The 19,999-nt window shown below is 43.7% G+C and overlaps 1 protein-coding gene across 1 annotated transcript in view; it reads right to left on the minus strand.

Annotated features, from left to right (window-relative positions):
* Positions 1-19,999, minus strand: part of AVL9 (AVL9 cell migration associated) — a 245,175-nt gene that overhangs the window by 18,708 nt on the left and 206,468 nt on the right. Inside the window, exons 11-15 of the mRNA XM_063922557.1 lie at positions 14,039-14,173; positions 8,049-8,268; positions 7,799-7,916; positions 6,497-6,550; positions 6,034-6,122 (exon numbers count right to left, since the gene is read on the minus strand). Of these exons, the coding sequence (XP_063778627.1) occupies positions 6,034-6,122; positions 6,497-6,550; positions 7,799-7,916; positions 8,049-8,268; positions 14,039-14,173 (616 nt within the window). The remainder of the gene's footprint in view (positions 1-6,033; positions 6,123-6,496; positions 6,551-7,798; positions 7,917-8,048; positions 8,269-14,038; positions 14,174-19,999) is intronic.

Consider the following 19,999-nt stretch of genomic DNA (forward strand, 5'->3'; position numbering starts at 1 on the left):
ATTTTAAATGGAAATGTAAAAATGTATTGTTATTAAATCTATTAAACAGCCTCTCTCCCCAAAAGCCCCTTAAATACCCACACAAACATACACACTACCCTGGCTCTACCTCCATTGACATATACTTACTTTTACTCCCAGTGACATCATACACAAACAGTATACGTACACATACATACAAATATACACACACACAGTACTACCACTGCTCTACTCCTGTGCTGCAGACCAGTTGCCTGTATTAGCCACAGTGACACTGCACATACTGTATAATGCCCCAAGCTCTAGTGTACTCCACATTATCTGGAAAGACATATATTATCCCCATTAACACAACATATATATAGTGGCTTATTAATCATTTAAAATGTGCAACTTTTTCTGAAAACAGATTTTCGAGGGGAAAGCCACATACACTGCTCAAAAAAATAAAGGGAAAACTAAAATAACACATCCTAGATCTGAATGAATGAAATATTCTTATTAAATACTTTGTTCTTTACATAGTTGAATGTGCTGACAACAAAATCACACAAAAATTATCAATGGAAATCAAATTTATTAAACCATGGAGGTCTGGATTTGGAGTCACCCTCAAAATTAAAGTGGAAAAACACACTACAGGCTCATCCAACTTTGATGTAATGTCCATAAAACAAGTCAAAATGAGGCTAGGTAGTGTGTGTGGCCTCCATGTGCCTGCATGACCTCCCTACAACCCACACAAGTGGCTCAGGTAATGCAGCTCATCCAGGATGGCACATCAATGCGAGCTGTGGCAAGAAGGTTTGCTATGTCTGTCAGCATAGTGTCCAAAGCATGGAGGCGCTACCAGGAGACAGGCCAGTACATCAGGAGACGTGGAGGAGGCCGTAGGAGGGCAACAACCCAGCAGCAGGACCGCTACCTCCGCCTTTATGCAAGGAGGAACAGAAGGAGCACTGCCAGAGCCCTGCAAAATGACCTCCAGCAAGCCACAAATGTGCATGTGTCTACTCAAACGATCAGAAACAGACTCCATGAGGGTGGTATGAGGGCCCGACGTCCACAGGTGGGGGTTGTGCTTACAGCCCAACACCGTGCAGGACGTTTGGCATCTGCCAGAGAACACCAATATTGGCAAATTCGCCACTGGCGCCCTGTGCTCTTCACAGATGAAAGCAGGTTCTCACTGAGCACATGTGACAGACGCGAGTCTGGAGACGCCAAGGAGAACGTTCTGCTGCCTGCAACATCCTCCAGCATGACCGGTTTGGCAGTGGGTCAGTAATGGTGTGGGGTGGCATTTCTTTGGGCGGCCGCACAGCCCTCCATGTGCTCGCCAGAGGTAGCCTGACTGCCAGTAGGTACAGAGATGAGATCCTCAGACCCCTTGTGAGACCATATGCTGGTGCGGTTGGCCCTGGATTCCTCCTAATGCAAGACAATGCTAGACCTCATGTGGCTGAAGTGTGTCAGCAGTTCCTGCAAGACGAAGGCATTGATGCTATGGACTGGCCCGCCCGTTCCCCAGACCTGAATCCAATTGAGCACATCTGGGACATCATGTCTCGCTCCATCCACCAACGCTACATTGCACCACAGACTGTCCAGGAGTTGGCGGATGCTTTAGTCCAGGTCTGGGAGGGGATCCCTCAGGAGACCATCCGCCACCTCATCAGGAGCATGCCCAGGCATTGTAGGGAGGTCATACAGGCAAGTGGAGGCCACACACACTACTGAGCCTCATTTTGACTTGTTTTAAGGACATTACATCAAAGTTGGATCAGCCTGTAGTGTGTTTTCCACTTTAATTTTGAGGGTGACTCCAAATCCAGACCTCCATGGGTTAATAAATTTGATTTCCATTGATAATTTTTGTGTGATTGTCAGCACATTCAACTATGTATTTAATAAGAATATTTCATTAATTCAGATCTAGGATGTGTTATTTTAGTGTTCCCTTTATTTTTTTGAGCAGTGTATATTTTTTATCACACAAATTTATGAAGAAGGGATCTCTGATATCTGCATTACAGACGGCAGCCCCTATAGGTTCCTATGGGGGATGTGATTCTGCCATATTTACCAAGCTTCGAAGCGCAAAGCATTCCCGAGCTTTACTCCTACAGTTACCACTATCTGAAGATGGCGTTAGCCCGTTGTAGCCTATGAGCTACACTTTGCAGAAAGCACCAGGAGTAGGTTCCTCCGGAACCCTCCACAGCAATACAGACTGCACAACCGCACAAGTCTCACACTCAGAGCACAATTCAGGGATGGGATGGGCCCCTTTCAGAGTTTCTTTACCTGTCAGTGCTCTTTGATACATGTCGTTGATCTAAATCGCATATTGCATTGCAATTATGGGTGCTAATATCATGCCCAAATAGAAGTGCAAATGCAATTATTCATAAATGGGCCTGAGTGTCCCGGCTCTACCCCTCTGCTGCTTCCCACCGACCTGTATTACCTCCAGTGACATTATACACATAATAGCCCAGCTCTGCCTCTGTTCCGCTGATATTCCACTGCCCTGTGCATGTCATTGTCTCTGCTTGCCCCATTGTGTACAAACATTACTCTGTGCCCATTTCATGTACTTATCCCCGTGTGTGAACGGTGCACCTTTCCTCATATGTTATCTGTGTCCTCCGTATACTCCCATTCTGTGTGTACTCTTACTATGGCAGGCTCATCTGGTATCACCCCCTGCCACATCCTATCCCACCACTGGCATCTTCCATGGGCATGATTCTCGCAAAAGGCTCCCATCGCAGTCCTCTGGCTCCTGTAGATCAAATACTGGTCATTGCAGCTTTCCCCAATAATTTCACCGTCCTCATCCCCTGCCTGGCTCTGGTAGCCTCACCCACAAACACAGCAGGTTGGATGATCTAGATCCTGTGAAGAGCAGAGAGTGCGGAGAGAACAATCAGTCTCCATGGTCTCCTCCCCTTCCTCTGCTATTTGAGCATGAAACGGATTGACTGCACAGGACAGCGCTGCTGATTGGTCACAGCGCATCTCGAGAGACCCAGCATTTTTTCTTTTTGTGTTCCCACTGTCAGTTCTCAGGTATATCGCATATTTGCGATCAATGGCTTCTGACTGTTCACAGGCATTGTTTTAAAAATGACAGTTAGGAGTTGATGGTTGGTACACTCTCTGTCCACTTTATCTCTTTCCAAGCTCTGATAAATCTCCCTCAAAGTCAGTATTGCACTATTTTTTGTTTTCTTATTTTTGATTAATTGCATGTGATATGTTGGGAATAAAATTTGAAGGCTAAAGGAGACTGAGGCTAAAGATAATTAAGCTTTTCACTGCTTATTTTTAACTATTTTTGCAACATGCAGAACTTATATTAGGTATGTGGTTAACATACCGCCATATGTGATCCCGGTGATCACAATGCAGACGCCGGGATCCCGCACAGTGGTACAATGCCGGCGACACAGGCTTTCCTCCCTCTATGAGTGTCCATGACACCCATAGATGGAGAATATAACTTGTGGCAAGCGCAGCGAGCCCCTGTGGCCGCAGCGTGCGAGCACCCGGCATCCCGTCCATCGGTATCTCATACCGATCACTTATATTACATTTGTTCGTCACTGGTTCGTATTAAAATATTACACTAGAGGGCGCCATATCTCTCTTTTTTTTAGGGGGGTGGGGTGAAAATACACATACATCCAGTTCCCAGCTAAGGGTAGCGTCTAGTTTCATTTTGTGGAGAGAACCTTTCCCATAAGCCCCTGGGTCCATGTCACAATCTATTTGGAATAGTAACCTGTGGCGAGCGAAGCGGGCCCGCGAGTGTCCACTGGTGCATAGCCAAACCAAAAAAAAACAACCTCAAACGAACTGAGAAAATATTTAGGCGCTGTAAGGGTGGAAGTTCTCTCTTGCCCTCTCGTTATGTCACTTCCAGGTCCTGATCACGAAGGTAACAGACACAACCCCAGCTAAGCCACAGTCTTCCTTCCTGAGGCAACGTGTCTCTCCAACTATTGCACATACAGTAATCACTCACTGCCACTCATCTTCCTGGGAGAAAATCCTAAATACTTTCTAGTTCTCAGTGTCTAATTTTATGTAAATTAGGGGTCTATCTACTAAGCCTTGGATGGAGATAAAGTCACTGGATAAAAAGTACCAGCCAATCGGCTCCTAAAGGGCCCCATACACTACATATGTCTGAGGCTGTAGTTGGAGAGGTTTCCTTTGAACTCTCCCGGGAGCTTCCCGGGAGTAGTTCCATACGATTTGGTACATTTTGCATGCGATATATCGTATGCGATCCCAGCCATGCCTGCGGGAACAGACATATCACGAGTGCAGCACTAACGATCTAGGGGAGCCAATCCGACCCTCACGGGAACGCGCATCGGATCGGAAACACATCCAAAATGCCCGATTTCACCCGATATATTGGCCTGAATGCCCGAATTTGGGCATTATCGTTCTAGTGTATGTGGCTCTTAACTGTCATTTTTCAAACACAGCCTGTAGCATAGCAGTTAGGAGCCGATTGGCTGGTACTTTATCTCCATCCAAGGCTAAGTAAATAGACCCCTTGATGCATTATTATAACCATAACATACGAGTTATGGAACATTGATCTATTTTAACCTTCATTTGTAACTCCTGACCACTTTGTCAATATCTGTAATTTCTACAGTAATAACCTTACAGTCTAGGACAATTTTAAAGGCATATACAAGAAACCAAGGGGGTAATTCAGAGTTGATCGCACCAGCAAACTTGTTAGCAGTTGGGCAAAACCATGTGCACTGCAGGAAAGGGGGGGGGGGGGGGGCAGATATAACATTTGCAGAGAGTTAGATTTGGGTGGGTTATTTTGTTTCTGTGCATGGTAAATACTGGCTGCTTTATTTTTGCACTGCAATTTAGATTTCAGTTTGAACACACCCCACCCAAATCTAACTCTCTCTGCGCATGTTATATCTGCCCCCCCCTGCAGTGCACATGGTTTTGCCCAACTGCTAACAAATTTGCTGCTGCTATCAACTTTGAATTAGGCCCCAAATAAGACTAGTATAATGATAAATAGTATACCCCAATAACAGAGCATTTGGATTCCTATGACTTATCTACTTTCCACTGTTGCTCAAACCTAGGTTGTAGCAGATATAACCTGGGTTGTGGCGCAGTGGAAAAGTGTCCCCCCCCCCAAAAAAAAAAAAAAAACCTGGGCTCAGTGTAAACAGAGCACAGGTCAACCAACACTGGTCCTGTTTACAGCATGGGGAGAGACGGATTTCCTGGCACTTGGAGAGGATGTCATCTCCAAACACAAGTAGAAAAGAGACTGCACAGTGCAGTTTGAACAGGGCTGACCCGGGAATAATCTAGGTTGGAGCAGCAGTAGGAAAGGGGTCTATCCCAGGACTGGAACAGTGTTCCAAATCCAGGGTCAGGCATAGGATTTTGGTGGAAAAGGGGTACATATATTTTTATTTCTCGAGCCCATGTGCCTACTTTTTCCTTCAAACATATACAACGCATGCACCATATTCTAATACTGCAAACCAGTTTCTCTCTCACTGTATAAGAGTGAACAGTTGTTTTGTTATTATAAGCTTTCCTGAAATCCCTCTTTTTTTCTGACCCTTGATCTGTTATGTGTAATTCATGTTCCCCTTTCTGATTTATTCTAGGCTTTACATATTATCTAAATAATTAGTTCATGTCAAATTCCAGTAGACTTTTCTCCTTGCTTTATTTATTACTCTACTATCCAGAATCCTTATGGCTAATAGAATCAACAACGTTTGCTTCAGGAGACAGCCATTCTGTGATGCCATGTTAGCAGTTATTACACGTTTGCTTCTCATACAAAGAAAGGAGGGGTAATAGAAATAAGCCATTATGATAAGTGCATAGAAATAAATTGAGGCTGCAGGCATCACAGAGAAAAAGTCCTTCGTGTATAGAACATACTTACCACTTGCGGTCTTTAAAACACAGTAAAATCAATACTTTTATTTTCAGATCAAGCTGTAATTTAGTCAAGTATTATTCTCTTACCTACAGCTTTACCAGTCTGTACCATGCTCCGACTTGTGGTAGCAACGGCGTTGCCTATCTTCTTCCCCCTCTCACTGTTCTGTACAGAGCTTTAAAATAAAACTCGTTTCAGTTATGCTATCCTTAGTGACAGTTTGTACTTTGCAGGCACTTAATCATACTAAATAAAAAAACAGTAAAAGTCATAAACTAGTCAGTTAACTAGAAACATTGTAGTGACAGTCTACAGAGAAATTATCAATAAAGAACAGAGGGGCAGATGTATTAAGCCTGGAGAAGTGATAAAGCAGTGATAAGTGGAAGGTGATAATGCACCAGCCAATCAGCTCCTGTAATTTTCAAACCTGTAATGATTGGCTGGTGCATTTATCACCTTCCACTTATCAATGCTTTATCATTTCACCAGGCTTAATATATCTGCCACAGAGTTCAATGAAAATATACTTAACATAGGTTTACTTACTGTGAAAATCTTAACTTTACATCTGACACACTGTATTGGCCCTGGAATGGATGACTGAAAGAGAAGAACACTACTGCAGTTAGGATGTTGTGTGCTTATGAAATAAGGGTAAAAACAACATATTGCAGACTGAAGCATAAAGTGTAATTAGGGACTGCACATTCATACACTTGCACAGGTATTGAAATATCATCAAACTACAATGGTGCTACCCAACCTTTCCGTTTAACCTGTGGTCAGTGCTACATTAAAAAAGTGTTTATCTAGTATGCCCTAAAGAGAGAGAGTGTGAGAGAGTGTGTGTGTGTGTGTGTGTGTGTGTGTGTGTGTGTGTGTGTGTGTGTGTTTGTAGTGCTCATTCAAGCACCCTGCACCTGTCAAAACCCGTGTAGTTCCTCTTTCCTGCCTGGAGTTTCCTGCCTCTGCTCTGGTGCTTCTAGAACACTTTGGTCAGTATCAAATAACCCATAAGATTACTTTAGTTTAATTTTCATTCTTCACTAGTAAACATAACGTTATATTTAGTAGTGGTAAACAGACTGAAGTATTGCTAAAGCCTGATGTTCCCCAATGGAGTACATATACTACAGAGGAAGAACCTGAGGTTTACAGGTCTAGCTAGTGGTCTGGATTACAGATATTTCATTCCTATGAGATTGTAAATTACAGTAAAGTACTATGAATGGAACAAATGTTTTGTTCAGAAGGATAGACTAAATATTACTCCGGTCCTGAATGTCAGAGGTTTAATTTATTGATTGCACGTTAATACATCTGCAATTAAAATTCATCTGATACTAGCAGACGTAGCTTTTTTTGAAGTAGAGATGAACCAAACATACACAAAACAAACTTCTTTATGCTTTACAGAATACTTTAGTGTACTTGTAAACATTCTATCCATTGAACGCGGCCCATTGTGCACATGTGCATTTCTTACAGTGTTATACTATACTACTCACATGACTGCTCACAAAGTTTCCGTGACATGACAAGTAGGAAAATTAAAGGTTGTTAAGCAATGTCTTTATAAGGGTTATACAGTGACCTAAAAATACAAATATTATATATTTTACAGGAAGTACAGTAGTGGGTGAATAGAATGACTTGTCAGGGTTAATATTAATATGGTGCCAGAGGATGATCCAAAGCAAAAGGAAAGAAGTGGTGATATACTGGGAAGTCACTGGGTGGCCATAGAGAACAAGAAATCAGCGAATTAAAAATGCAATTATGGGAACATACTAAATGCATGCATACATTACAATTATTCTTTTTGGTTTCTAGGATCTATAATCATACTTTGGATTCACTTCAGCAAGAGCTGGGTGTTTATTGCTGTTCCACACTCTATAGTTGTGTGTAATTTTCCACATTCCTATAAAAGCAGATCCATAGTCTGACAGCATCTTTTCATTGTCTGTGGAGAAAAACAATTGTGGCAATTGTAGCACACATGATATGCTTATAGGAAATTTTATTTTGCGATCAAAAATAATCTGATAGTCTTAATATTATCTGCTTGGACAGTTTGGGATTTACGGATTACTACCTGGTTGTGCAGTGGCAGACAGCAAAGAATGCAGGTAATGAGCAAACTGTGCCCTGATCCATTCGTCTCCTCCCTCCCAGCCTGTGCCATCAAGGAAGACGTCATCCCGGTTCTCAGTGACATGCTTTACCAAGTGGTCAATGAATCGGAGGTCAGCAGTTGTAGGGTTCAGGATCTTCCTCAGCTCAGGGTCATGAATATGGATCCGAGCTTCATCTACCTTGAAATGCAAAATCCAAAGAATATGACAAAGATAGCTGCATGCATTCTGATCACAATTAAGACTAAAGCTGGAATTTAAGGTTTAAGAGGTAAAAATGACATAAATATGGAGCACTAAAGCAAAAATTTACATTCTCAGATATGTCCTCATACGTCATTGCCGCAGTTGCAACAAACAGCCCTTCCGAGTGCGCCATTTCCTGTGAGAGACTGCTAGCGTGGGACAAAAAAGTGCACCTTACTTACATGATGTGGCTAGGGTGTGCTGGTAGACGGTGCTGATTAGTTTGATATGTGACACCTGTATCTGTCTCTGAATATGTATATGAAGTACTACAATGCAGCAGCAACAGTTTTGTTCCCAACATAAGTTCTGTTGTGCTCCATATACAGACTACATTACACACAATATACAAGTGTTCCATATCAAATTAATCAGCAGTGTCTCCTGGTGCACCCAGGATGCATTTTAGGCAAAAAACACCGCCTGATGCTAGCAAAGTTGCATGGGCCCTGGCAGATCACTCATGCCAGGCATCTCGCTCTGTGTGGCATATTGAGGCTAGATGAATAAGAACACATCTGTATGTAAGTAATCATATTGTACATTATAACCTGGACATCTCACAGCAGCTCTGTTGAAGTAGGACCTCCCCATAACATTACAAGCAGATGAAGCTTCTTCCACACCTTTTGTGACAGGGGGCCTAATTCAGGTTGGATCGCAAAAAACTGACAAAAAAAGATGCGGGCGATCCTAGGCGAAGACAGAGCACTATGGGGGCAGAGGCGGCCAAACGGGGGCAGCGGCATAACAAATCAATGTTAGTCATTCTATTCATTAAACAAAATTGACTTTTTTTTTTATGGGAAAGGGACGTGAAGGCAAACTAATGACTGAAAATATTTCTTCAAATGTGTCCTTATACTTCTATCCCTTTTGCGTCATATGGTGTGATTCCTGTACTACGTTATTTTTATTCAATTTTGATACTTTTTCTTGCTACTTTACTTCATTGTGTTACTTTTTCTTCAATTTTGCGTCTCGGTTAGCTTATCGTGTACTAGATACTTAAGATTAGTCTCTGACCGTTCCATCTCTGTCTCCTCTCTTGACGGCACCACCCCCCCACTAATTCCACAACAGTTGGGTGACCCTCAATGTTCTGTTCTTGGACCTCTCCTGTTTTCTCTCAATACGCCCTCTTTAGGGGAGCTCATCCGCTTTTTTGACCTCCAATATCATCTCTATCCTGACGATACTAAGATTTACCTTTTCTCCCATGACCTCTCCCCTTCTCTACTCACTCGTACCTCCAACTGTTTCTCTGCTATTTCTTCCTGGATGTCCCAATGCTTTCTTAAACTAAACATGTCTAAAGCTGGACATACACTATACAATTATATGGCAGATCATCTGCCAGATCTAGCTGGTTGGAATGAAAAATAAGTGTGCCCAATAAATTTGTTTAAAACAATTAACTGTGCAAGACAATTTACATTTGTACCAAATTAAAGTTATTTTTAGACACAACAATCAATACAGCAGTATCCACTTTTCATGTCGTCTGACTTATACTGGATAATTTTATAATCAATATGCAAGGACTATGAAGTAACTTCATATCTCATTGTTCTCTTACCTACAGGTATGAATAGTGGAACAACAATTACCAGCAAGCTGTATTGCATCTGCTACATATGAATACCATGAATGCTTAGCTATAGGTATGAATAGTGTATTTATTATTAGCAGATTTAAGCAGGTTTTATTAGAAGTTATTTGGGGAATGTGTGATGGTTTCATCCCCACGCACCATTTGTTTGTGTAAGTTTTATTGCTTCAAATGGGTGATGGGCTAGGGGTGGGTCCACACAATCAATGTGCTTACATACACATGTTTGTTAGTCTTGATATTAGTGAGTAGTCTAGCTGAATCAGCTTGGCTGAATCAGTTTGGGTTGAAAGTTATCAAAGGATGAATGTTTCTAAGGATGTCATCTGTGATTTATACTGGACTTAAACTGGACGGAAACTGAAAGGAAACAACAAACAAACAAATGCGGAAAAAACCAACACAATCCAACAATACTTGGCCGGCATCTACAAATGTATGTTCACTTCTAATATTCTCCAATCTTCACTTACTCCGGAAACTATACATTCACTTTCTGCAAAAAACACCTGCAATGCAACTTTAACACGGACCCTGCAAATACCTGGAAAACAAATGTTTCACTGAGAAGCATAGTTAATGAAGTAACACTGACTTGCCGTTTGCTAACGCTATGTAATTTTCCATCTAACATCAGCAAAATATTTGACTTACTGTTAACCTGTAGACATTAACCACATTTTAAATACTTGCAAATCGTATTTATTTCTGCAATTTCACTGCTCTCTCATTCAGTCACCACTCCTCCTATTCTCGTTTTACTACCACTATTTACCCCATCCACACTATGGCCAGGCTGGCAACATCCCCCACTACTCCTCGACTTCCTAATTCTTTATTCTGTCCTCCTCTATCCTTCTCTCCTAGTCTCCTACATCTCATCCTCTCTCCCTTCCCGTCCTCTTATGTTTCCCCATTGAAACTTACCTCTGCCCCTTCACAGGCTCTCTACCCCACCACTCAACCCTGCTCTCTCCCTCCTCTGCCTGTCACCTCACCTCTTCTCCACCACTATCATACTGCACTCCCACCCTGCCTCACTCCTGCAGTCTCCCTTCCTAGCCAAGGACCCAACACCATCATTACACCCTCTTTATCCCTTCCTTCCAAATTAATCTTACCTCAACGCTACAGCAATTCTGATAATCTCATTCACATCTCTCCAACAAACTCCTATACCCTATCCTGTGCCCTCTGGAATGCCAGATCATTGTCTACTCTTCAGGACATCACATCCCACCAGACCAGCAACCACCCATCCCCTTCCCCCTTACCAACTCTGACATCTTTCTCCCATGTATCTGGTGAGGAAGTCATGGCCCTCATCCGTTCCCCCCCCCCCCCCCCCCCCCCCACTTGACCCTATCCCCTCCCACCTCCTCCACTACCTCTCTCCTTCTGCCTGTTCCCATCTTGCCCTCTTCTCAATCTCCCCCTCTCATCAGGCACTGCGCCCTCTGCCTTCAAGCATGCTCTTGTCTCCCCAATTCTTAAAAAAACCTACCCTTGATCCAAACACTTTCTCCAACTATCGACCCATCTCTCTCCTCCCTTTTGCCTCCAAACTTCTTGAGCATATTGTCTATAATCGCCTCACTGCCTTTATTTCCTCTCACTCACTGCTTGACCCATTCCAGTCTGGTTTCTGTTCTCTCCACTCCACTGAAACTGCCCTCACAAAAGTCTGCAATGACCTCCATGCAGCCAAATCTAAGGGCCACTACTCTCTGATTATTCTTAAACCTCTCTGCTGCTTTTGACACTGTGGACCACCCCTCCTTCTGCAAATCCTTCACCCTCTTGGTCTGCGTGATACTGCCCTCTCCTAGATGTCCTCCTACCTCTCTGATCATTCCTTCTCTGCTCCTCTCATGATGCTACCTCCCCCCAACTTCCGCCAACTGTTGGTGTCCCCCATGGCTCTGTTCTTGGTCCTCTCCTTTTCTCTCTCTAGACGACCTCTTTAGGTGAACTCATTAGTTCTTTTAACTTCCAATATCACCTCTATGCTGATGACACTCCAATCTACCTTTCCTCCCTGATCTCTCCACAGCTCTCCTCACTCGTACCTCCAACTGTCTTTCTGCTCTCTCCCCCTGGATGTCCCAGCGCTTTCTTAAACTCAACAAGTCTAAGACTGAGCTGATCATCTTCCCACCCTCCTGCACAACCTCACATCCCACAATCTCATTATCCATTGATCGCACAACTATCTCCTCTAGCCCACAAGTACGCTGTCTTGGTGTAATCCTTGACTCCTCCCTCTCCTTCAAACCACACATTCAGCACCTCTCACAAACCTGTAATTTTCATCTAAAAAACATTTCGAGGATCAGACCTTTTCTCACTAAGACCATTATTCACTCACTGATTATTTCCAGACTGGATTACTATAATCTCCTCCTAACTGGCCTCCCTGACAATTAGCTCTCTCCACTCCAATCTATCCTCAATGCTGCAGCCCAGCTCATCTTCCTCACCAAACGCACCACATCCACCTCCCCTCTCCTGCAAGCCCTTCACTGGCTTCCCTTCCCTTTCAGAATCCAATTCAAACTTCTCACACTCACTTATAAAGCACTCACCCAACTCCTCTCCCATTTACATCTCGGACATCATCTCCCTTTACTCTCCCACCCGTCCTCTTCGCTCTGCTAATGCACATGCCGACTCTCCTGTCTTCTGATTACTTCCTCCCACTCCTATCTCCAAGACTTTTCATGTGCTGCTCCCTTTCTCTGGAATTCTTTACCTCTCCCCCTCAGACTCTCCACCTCTCTACAGAACTGCAAACAGGCTCTTAAGACCCACTTCTTTACCAAACCCAGCCAAATCTCATCCTAACCCTGTCCCATGCTCGGTCTACCCCATTTGTGTCAGCCCTGTCTGTCTGCCCCTCCCCATTAGAATGTAAGCTCTCATGAGTAGGGCCCGCTTCCCTCATGTGCTTTCTTACGTTAATAATCCTCAACTGCCCAAATCCTGCAGTTTTTTGACCACCTTGAAAATTATCTCTATGTCGTTTACTGGTGTAGTTATGCTTAGTTACCCTGTACTTGTCCTATATTGTCTTCAACTGTAAGTCACTGTTTTCCTGTTCTGATTATGTGTATATCTAATCTGTAACTGGGCGCTGCGGAACCCTTTTGGCGCCATACAATAAACTATAATAATAATACCAACAACAATAATAACAACAATAATAAGAATAAGAATAATAATAGAGAAGGCTGCAGAGTAAACTGTCGCTTTGCAGTGGATTTATGGATCTCTGGATCAAAAAAAATGTGTGCAAACGCTCCAAAATCAGCCTATCTAGGAGCCCCTTTGGTTTCTACATACAGCACTAAAAATTAGGTAACTGCTCAATCCAACTAGTAATGTAATCTATTTAATTTATAACTTTTTGAAACACTTTAAAAAAAAAATTCTACTAATAATACTCCTTTAAGCATTTTAATTATACCTCTCACTTGTGTATCACCTTTAATACATAGCTTTTGCTTATTTCTTATTAACATTAACACTTTAGCTTCACACTGGTCTGGCTGGCCCTCGCTGGCTTGTCGGGTTCCACTCCCCGGACTTAGATTTAGTATTAGGGACCTCCAGTATCAGAGACTCCAAGAAGTTTGCCTGGAAGCTTACCATATCTTTGCAAATATATGCAACTGAGATCTCTAAATTATCTACCACCAAGTAGTTTTAAAATCCTGTTGCGGATGTCATCCTAAGTGCTAGGGGATTCCTGTGTTTTTTGTTTCTACATACAGCCAATTTTACTGAGGTTCTGCAATACAGAACTAACAAATCAATTAAGTTAACCAATTGCAGCAGGGGTGGGTATGAGCAGAAAGACCAATCATTAACTGCAATGTCCTGATTGTGGATTGTGATTGTCCCTCTCGCTCAATCTTCCAAATACTCCCCCCTGATTTTTGCCAGTACTGTAAGAGGATGGGAGCAGCAAAGACAAAAAACAGGCTAAACACCGGTTAGGGGGAGGGGTAACTTAGTAAACAAGTCTTACTAGTTGAAAATGCAGATTTGACAAAGTAGTACACATTTCTGAAAGTACAGTACATTACCAACCTCAACAATGGCATCACTGAGATGTTTCTGTTGCCGGAAGAGGATGTTAGTGGCTCCAGCTACAAAACCACGAACACTAACATCAGAAAGTAGATGATGCTGCTGCAGCGCCATGTATGGTAAACACAAGTACCCCTGAAATTATATTAAATAGAGTATATTTAACACACTGTATGAGAGACATGTTTGCAGAATAGTAGTAAAATAAAACCACAGTAATGTAGTAGATGTAAATTGATTGTGGTACTGGCTTGCCAACCATGAAACCTAAACAGACGGGTGTATTCTCATTTTAAAAAGTGGTCCTTTCTTTCAATTCCAACTATGGGGGTACTGAATTAAGTGCAGTTTTTTCGACTGGTCAAACAAAACGGCACTAATTCGACAAAGGGTATTAAATTGCGGGCATTTTCGCAGGATTTTGAATCCATTTATTTTCACACATGCCATTTCACTTTTTTTTCTGTCGAATCGGCATGGGTGAAAAACAGGCAAAAACGCCTGTAAATTTGCCGAAACACATGTATCAGCGGCGAATCTACCGATACATGTGGTTTCCACCAGTGACGGATTTTTCGACCAGTCGAAAAAATGGTACGGACATTAAATAAGTCGAATGTAAAAAGGGCGAAAAGTGCAGTTTTGTCAATTGGTCGAAAAAATGGCACTAATTGAACACTCTCCTAGGTGCCCCCATAGAAGTTAATGTCTGGTGATCAGTGTTAACATTAGACATTAACCCCTACACTACAGATAAATCAAGCAGTGAAGAAAAAGAAGATCTTCCAAAAAGTTGGGGGTCCCCTTATTCGTAAGTCTTTCGATATATGGGTGAGAGGGGACTATGTACCCCATTTCCCCCATATTTGTACCTGCTATTGCTTGGAGATTACCCAAGAATATCTACTAACAGGCCACATCATTTGTAAGAGGGTAGCCCTGACTTTATTGATCGCGAAATGGGGAAGATCTTTGGCGTTCTTTACATTGGAGAATTAAGGAGATATTTAAAAAAATTAAATTAAAAAAAATTTACTTTGAAAAAGCTAACAATTTTATGCAGTTTCCAATGTTATCTACCGTAATTATAATCTATTTGCATACTTCTATCACATGATCTATGAAAATTAAATTTCAGGACACATTCAGTGCAATTTGAATGTAAGTCATACGTAAAATCATTATGTAAAAACACAATTATGTTGAAATTTAATCTTGAAATTGTCTTATTGATAAGTCATACAGGACTTACTTATGGCTACGAGTCATCTAAAAATATTCTGTCATTTATGCATGAAAATGTCAATTAAGAAATTGGTTAAATTTTTAAATGGTTTCAGTTAACATTTTAACCTTCACAAATTCTTCAGACCTTCTGATACTGTGACTTCTACATTATCCACTCTTGACAATATTTTCCCTACTTTATGCCACATATCTGGACAGATGTACCCATTTTCCAAAGCTGAATTTAAGATGACATTCACAGATTAACTTAATAAGTACCTACGTTTCCTCATAATGGTTAAATGGAAGCGACACATATTGGCGATCCTTCTTTATTTAGATAACCATATTTGTTTTAAGGATTTGTTCATCAGGGATTATAAAAATAAATGTTGCTTACATGCACACTGGGCTTATTCAGATATGAACAGCTCTCCGTGTAGCAGTCAACAGAACACAAACTACAGGATTGGGCTACAGTGCTATGTACAGTACCATTAAAAGCATCACACTAGCATACTATAGTTATAGGTCAATATCAATAACAAATAAATAATAAAATATACACACACTGCCTTATTGCCAGCATTTTACCACCTCTCAGTACAAATGACCTTCAGCAGAGTTGATCATAGCGGCGTTGTTGGAAGCAGTATGCACAGATTTTGTACGTACAGATTTGGAGGCCAGGTAGCAGAAAATAGGATTTTAGTACCTACCGGTAAATCCTTTTCTCGTAGTCCATAAGGGATACTGGGGATCACTTAGTACAATGGGGTACAGATGGGGTCCAAAGGAGCCGGCACACTTTAAGTTTCTTCCACTGAGTGTGCTGGCTCCTCCCCTCTATGCCCCCTCCTACAGCCAGTCTAGGTAAAACTGTGCACGAAGGAGAATGGACATACTTTAGAGAAGGAACATAACAATAACGAGTGTTGAGATTCTCACACACCAGCACACCGCAACATAAACCAAAAAGCAACAGCTGGTAACAAAACAGCAACAGCTGAACAGGTAAACTTTTGTAGTAGAAAAACCTGCAAACGAGGCCACGCACTGAGGCGGGCGCCCAATATCCCTTAAGGACTACGAGAAACGGATTTACCGGTAGGTACTAAAAACCTATTTTCTCTAGCATCCATAAGGGATACTGGGGATCACAGTGGGGATGTCCTAAAGCTTCCAGAACTGGTGTGAATGTGCGTAGACATCTGCAGCACCGCCTGCCCAAACTGGGTATCCTCTTTAGCCAGAGTATCAAACTTGTAGAACTTCACAAAGGTGTTCTTCCTTGACCAGCTAGCAGCTCGGTATAATTACAAGGCCGAGACTCCACGGGCAGTCGCCCAGGAAGACCCCACTGTTCTTGTAGAGTGGCTTTCAGAGACTGAGGAACAGGTAAGGCTGCTGACACATACAGTACGTCTGTTGGATAGTCAGCCTAGTCCAACGAGCAATGGACTGCTTAGAAGCAGGGCACCCCTTTTTCTGTGTATCATAGAGCACAAACAAGGAATCAGTCTTTCTGATCAGAGCCATCCACTTGACATAGATCTTCAAGGCTCGCACAGCACCCAATGCCTCCGGAGGAGCAGAAGCGCCAGAACTAGATGGGACCACAATAGGTTGGTTCAAATGGAATGCAGAGACAACTTTCGGCAGGAACTGCTGCCTAGTCCTGAGTTCTGCTCTGTCTCCATAAAAGACCAAGTATGGACTTTTACATGATAAGGCCCCCAATTCTGAGACACGCCTAGCAGAAGCCAGGGCCAGCAACATTACAGTCTTCCACGTAAGGTACTTGTCTTCCACCATCATCAACGGCTCAAACCAGGAGGACTGTAAAAACTTCAATATCACATCCAAATCCCATGGTGCCGTTGGTAGCACAAAGGGCGGATGTATGCAAAGTACCCCTTGCAAGAAGGTCTGAACTTCTGGCAACACTGCCAACTTCTTCTGGAAGAAAATAGAGAAGGCCAAAATCTGAACCTTAAGGGAGCCCAGACACATGCCCATGTCCACTGGAGGAAACGCAAGAAGCGTCCCAGGTGAAAATCCACAGATGGAAACGTGCGCTCTTCGCACCAATAGACATATCTCCTCCTCTCCTCCATTATGGTAGTGCTTTGATGTCACACGCTTTCTGGCCTGAACCATGGTTGCAATAACCTTCTTGGAAAGGGCCTTGTGAGCTAGGATGTTCCGCTCAACCTCCAAGCCCTATAACGAAGTCGCCGTAAGTCCACGTAGATGAACGGTCCTTGTTGCAGAAGATCTTTACTCATTGGCAGATGCCAAGGGTCTGCGACGGATATGTCCAGAAGATCCGCGTACCACGCCCTCCGAGGCCAATCCGGGGCAATCAGAATTGCCTGGACACCCCAATTCCCGATTCGCTTGAGCACCCTCGGGAGCAAAGGAATCAGAGGAAACCGGTAGATCAGCCGGTAAGGCCAGGGGGACGTCAGCGCATCTATTGCCCTCGCTTGAGGGTCCCTGGTTCTAGAGCAATACCAGCGAAGCTTCTTGTTGAGTCGAGAAGCCATCATGTCTATCTGTGGGCAGCCCCACTGGTCGATCTGTTGAAACATTTGTTGGTGGAGACCCCACTCTCTCAGGTGGAGATCGTGACGACTCAGGAAGTCCGCTTCCCAGTTGTCCACCCCCCAAAATGAAGATGGCAGACGTTGCTCTTGCGTTTCTTTCTGCCCAGAGGAGTATCTTTGACACTTCTCGCATGCAGGCTCCGCTTTTTGTCCCTCCTTGTCAAATTATGTAAGCCACTGCTGTGGCATTGTCCGACTGAATTTGGATCACCCAATCTCTGAGCAGAGGAGAGGCCTGAAGCAGAGCATTGTAGATCGCCCGAAGTTCCAGAAAGTTGATTGGAAGTAGGGCTTCGTGGGCTGACCATCTGCCCTGGAACTGAGCCCCTTGGGTGACAGATCCCCATCCTCTCAGACTCGCATTCATCTTGAGGAGGATACAATCCTGAATCCCAAAACTGCAACCTTCCAGCAGGTTTGAGGACTGTAGCCATCACAGGAGGGAAATCCTGGCCTGAGGTGATAGACGTATGATCCGATGCATCTGAAGATGTGATCTGGACCACTTGCTCAGGAGATCCAATTGAAATGTTCTAGCATGGAATCTGCCGTACTGGATTGCCTCGTATGAAGCTACCATCTTTCCCAACAGTCGGATGCAAAAGATGGACGGATATCCAATTTGGCCTCGGAACCACAAGGACCATCTCCTGGAGCATCCTTGCCTTATCCTCTGGGAGGAATACCTTTTGAGCCCCTGCATCCAGGATCAACCCCAGAAACAGGAGCTGCAGTGTAGGCTCCAGGAGTGACTTCTGCAAATTGAGAATCCACCCAAGATGTGACAGAAGCGGAATAGTGCGGTTGATACTGACCAATAGAAGCTTTCTGGATCTTGCCTTTATGAAGAGATCATTCAGGTAAGGAACAATGTTGACCCCCTGGATGGACTCAGAGCTGGAACATCATTTCTGCCATCACCTTCGTGAAGACCCTCGGAGCCGTGGACAGTCCGAAGGGCAGAGCCTGGAACTGGTAGTGGTCGTTCAGCAGAGCAAACCGCAGGTAAGCCTGGTGAGTTGGCCAAATCGAGATATGGAGATGTGTCCTTTATATCCAGCGAAACCAGGAACTCTTGTTGTTCCAAACCTGAAATCACTGCTCGCAAGAATTACGTCTTGAACTTGAACACCTGTAGGTAAGGGTTCAAACATTTTAGATTCAAAATGGGCCTTACTGAACAGTCCGGTTTTAGAACCACAAATAGGGTGGAGTAGTAGCCCTCCCCCTGTTGTAGCAGTGGCACAGGAACAATGACTTGGGACTGGACCATCTTCTGGATGGCCTGTTGCAGTGTAACTTGAGTATTCTCCAAAGCTGATAAGCCTGATTTGAAAAAAATCGGTGGGGAGGAGCACTGTCTAACTCCAGCTTGTAGCTCTGAGAAAGGAGCTCTCTTACCACGGTATCCTGGTAGGAGCTGTCCCAAACGCGACTGAAGTGACGAAACCGAGCTCTCACCTTGAGATCCTCTCGGGGTGGGGGTGCACAGTCATGCTGAGGTCTTGGAAGAAGCTTAACCGGTACCTTGTTCCTGGGAACCCGCAGCCGCTGGTTTTCTAAGCTTACCTCTGGAGCCTTGTGGAAGCGCCTCTGGCTCTAGAACGAAACTTAGTGGTCCGAAAGGACTGAGTAGATGGCCCCGGGTCGGAGCGCCTAGCCGGCGGGGCCTCAGAGCGGAGAAACGTGGATTTTCCTGTAGTAGCTTTTGAAATCCACGTATCCAACTCAACCCCAAAGAGCCATTCCCCTGAGAAAGGGAGAGCCTCCACACTGCGCTTGGAATCTGCGTCCACTATCCACTGGCGCAGTCACAAAGCTCTGCGTGAAGACACTGCCAAAGCAGTAGTCCTAGCATTGAAAGCATCTCTCTCTTTAATAGAGTCGCACAGGACTTGTACAGTGTCTTGAATGTGCTTGACCAGAGTAACCATACTCACCAGAAACATATCCCCCGCGAGGCCTTCCTGAATCTGGCCTGCCCAGGTGTGAATGGCATGTGTCATCCAGCGACCTGCTAGGTCTTTGTGATACACCAGCTGCTGTGTAAATGGACTTGAGCGTAGTCTCAATCTTTCTATCCCCAGGGTCCGTGAAGGCAGAGTATCCAGGGATCGGCAACACT

This window comes from Pseudophryne corroboree, chromosome 5 (genome assembly GCF_028390025.1).
Source record: "Pseudophryne corroboree isolate aPseCor3 chromosome 5, aPseCor3.hap2, whole genome shotgun sequence".
Classification (NCBI taxonomy): domain Eukaryota; kingdom Metazoa; phylum Chordata; class Amphibia; order Anura; family Myobatrachidae; genus Pseudophryne; species Pseudophryne corroboree.